This window comes from Anoplophora glabripennis, unplaced genomic scaffold (assembly GCF_000390285.2).
Source record: "Anoplophora glabripennis isolate ALB-LARVAE unplaced genomic scaffold, Agla_2.0 scaffold601, whole genome shotgun sequence".
NCBI lineage: Eukaryota > Metazoa > Arthropoda > Insecta > Coleoptera > Cerambycidae > Anoplophora > Anoplophora glabripennis.
Window position 1 is genome coordinate 196,102 of NW_019416677.1, and position 3,429 is coordinate 199,530.

The following is a 3,429-nucleotide window of genomic DNA, read 5'->3' on the forward strand; positions in this document are numbered from 1 at the left end:
CGTCCCATTTAGGTTGGTGAAGGGGGTTTTCGGCCCGTAATTTTTTTTTATTTCATTTTTTTTACAATTTTCTCTACAGATTTATAAAATATTAACAATTTTACGTAAAAAGTATTATATTTGTCCAAATCGATATTTCCAATGGTTGTTGACGTTCCAGTGGGTTGCTGTCACGGATGACTCTCTTCCATATACCTGGCAGATCCACACCACTATTCGTGTTGAAATTGTTCGGATTTTTGTAAACTAATGCTTCTCTGTATAGTCGGGGCCAAAATCTTCTCCCACCATGTTGGCTTCACTCAGATCCACTGTGTGTCCCGTGTCCGCCCTATGCTCTGCTACTGTCGAGTTGTTATTTTTGAGGTGACTTTTGTGTTCCTTTAACCCCGTGTTGATCTGCCTTCCTGTTTGTCCTATGTAGACCTTTCCGCAAGAGCAAGCAATACTGCATACACTGGGGTCCTAGAGCTGGTCTTTGTTGCAGGCCTTTGGAAACGCTGCGGCCACCTTCTTACACTGCTGAATACTGTGTTCATATTCCTCTTCGTCAAAAGACGCCCGATTTTATCTGTACAACCTTTCACGTAAGGTAGATACGTCGTCGCTAAGTACTCCTGTTTCTCCATGGGCATATGTCTTCCCCTAATAGCTCGTTCAATATTTCTCGCCGTGTAGTCATTCCCTCTCAGGGCCGTGCGTAGGTGTGCTAGTTCCTGGGCCAAGTATCTTGGCTCGCTGATGATCCACGCTCGATGATCAAGTTGCTTATGATCTCCTGTTTCTGGGTTGGGTGGGGGTTGTACTACGCATTTAGACATATGTCTGTGTGAATTGGCTTCCTATATACTCGATGTCCTAAAGTGCCATCTGGTTTCCTCTCAACCAAAACATCCAAGAAGGGAAGGGCGGGGTTTTTCTCTACTTCCATGGTAAACTGGATATCTGGATGTATCCCATGGACGTGATCCAGGAAATCCGCTACGGTGTTGCGTCCCTGGGGCGAGATGATGAAGGTGTCGTCAACATATCGGTACCAGCACTTAGGCTTTAACGTTGTGGATTCCAGGGCTTTCTTCTCAAAGGCTTCGATGTATATATTGGCCAGGACTGGAGATAACGGTGAACCCATTACTGCCCCCTCCGTCTGTTCGTAGAATTGGTACTGGAATGCAAAGAAAGTCGATTTTATGCACACTTTTGCCAAATCCATTAGTCTCTCATTCTTGTCCTCTGCGATTAGTCTTCGATGCAGCCTCCAAGGCTTCTTCGACGGGTACTTTCGTAAATAGGGATGTAACATCGAAGCTCACCAGGAAATCTCCTGGTTGGAGTTTAATTCCTTGAATCCTGTCGATAAAGTCTCCGGCGTTTTTGACGTGATGTTCTGTCTTCCCTACTAAGTCTCTTATCTCCTCTACGACGTATTGGGCCAGGGGTGTGTTGCTGATCCAACTGCACTCACTATCAGTTAGAGAGGGATATCCGGTTTGTGAATCTTTGGCAAGCAGTACAGCTGAGGTGTCCTTGAGTCGGTTTGTATCAAACTCCTGTGAAGTTCCTTGGGTATGTTTGAAGATCGGACTGCAGCGGCTACCTTATTCTCAACGTTCTTGACTGGGTTGTTTCGGATGTTCTTGTAAATGAGATCCAACAATAGGTTTTCCACCTCTTGGCATTGTGTTCAGTATTAATTGAAGTATGTTCTGTAAAAGTGCTCTATTTAATGAAAAAAGTTACGTGGGTGATTCGCCCTTTAATGAACTTTCTTTGGTAAAAAAAATGAGAAAGCAATGTTAGAATTCTCTTTAGGGCAAAGTTCCAACGAATTCATACTTAGAGTGACTTGAAACAGAGTTCGTTGGGTTAATAACAAAATAATAATAATTTCCAGGTGCCCCCCGGGCCACCTTAAGGTAATTCTATAGTGGAACAGACTGTGGATTCAGATCTAATATAATACATTCAGTTTCAAATTTACATTCTCTGTTCGCCAGGACTTAATCCACTTGACTTTTCAAATGAGGCGATTATTAAGTAAGAGAAAATAATGTTGAACATTTAGTTAGGTATGTGTTATTTTCTTCTGTGCCAGATAAATCGAAAAATGAGGTAATTACTAATTTTTTCCCAATAAACTGAAGCAATTCATGTACAACAGAAACACTTTTTTAATATACAAGGTAATTCACAATTTATCGAAAAACTTTATAGTTGAGTTATTACAGTTGTAGTTAAATATTTAGAGGTTTTGGGAAGAAAAATATTGAAGTTGTTATATTTAAAAGCATTACGTAGCTGGACGACTCTAGTGTGTTTATCAAAATCAAGTTTTTTTATACATGTGTGTCTAGGTGACTGCAGCCGATCGAGTGACGAATGCTTTTTTATTCATTATTATTGTGATTTTCAGTGTGCTCTTATTACCATGCTTTATTGTTTATGTCAGTCTGATAAGTATTGATGCAAATGTAGAATTAATAAAGAGGCAAAACCAAATGCATTAGCAGCTTATCATTTGCAAGCATAATGTTATAATGTTTTTCTTGTAGACATTTATCCCATTTATTACCTTTGCCATGGTGATCCATCGAAGATGTAAAGAAGGAAATTTACGACCGAATTGTGGAAAAGATCCAGGTCGTAGGTATCCGCATCATATTGTAGCAGTCGAGAAACAGATGTTGTGGAAAAAAAATCATCTCGTAAGTACACGAAAAGTCATTTGACAAATGTTTGAAGTGTTCCAATCAACAGTGTGGCACGTATTACATGAGGGTAAAATGTATATCTGTCATCTACAGAGTATCCAACCATTAATTGGTTATACAATAAAATGCTCAAAATCTCCGATTTACACTTGATATAGGATAGTAGCAGATAAAGCTTTGGTTAATGGAAGTGGGGTAAGTAATGTTCACAAACACATTGCTGAAAACACATGTAGGTATGAGAATTTGAAAATCCGCATACGTTTGAACAGGATCACTTTCAGTGTCGTTTTGCTTTGAATGTTTGAGAAAGGACTGCCGATTAGACCATTCATATTGCCAAGTCGAATGAATGATTTTTAATATGTATTTCGAAATTCATCGAAAACCTAGACTTCTTAATTATGCTGTCCGACAACGAATATGGTTCTTGCACGATTGTGCACCTCCTCATTTTCCACAAAATATTCGAAATATTCGTACTAAAATAAAAACTACTTATGATTTACGTGAACGTATTACAACTGGCATAGTTTACGATAATTCTGTATATGGCAATATAAACAGTTTATCATTTGAGTGCGAGGTTGCCAAGTTATGAAGAAAATTCTTAGAATTTTGGAAAAAACATGACCTCGAAGAAGTTGTATTAACTTTCAACTACTAACACCTGGAGCAAAAATATTTGACAAAGTTATAGACAAATGTTATACAAAGG

General features: G+C 39.0%; 1 protein-coding gene across 1 annotated transcript; it reads right to left on the minus strand.

Moving 5' to 3' along the window:
- Window positions 1–246: 246 nt before the first annotated feature.
- Window positions 247–1,213, minus strand: LOC108913427. Its single transcript, XM_018718976.1, has 3 exons — window positions 868–1,213; window positions 519–805; window positions 247–426 (listed from the first exon to the last, which is right to left on the minus strand). The coding sequence occupies exons 1-3, from the start codon at window positions 1,211–1,213 to the stop codon at window positions 247–249; spliced, it is 813 nt and encodes a 270-aa protein (XP_018574492.1).
- Window positions 1,214–3,429: the final 2,216 nt, after the last annotated feature.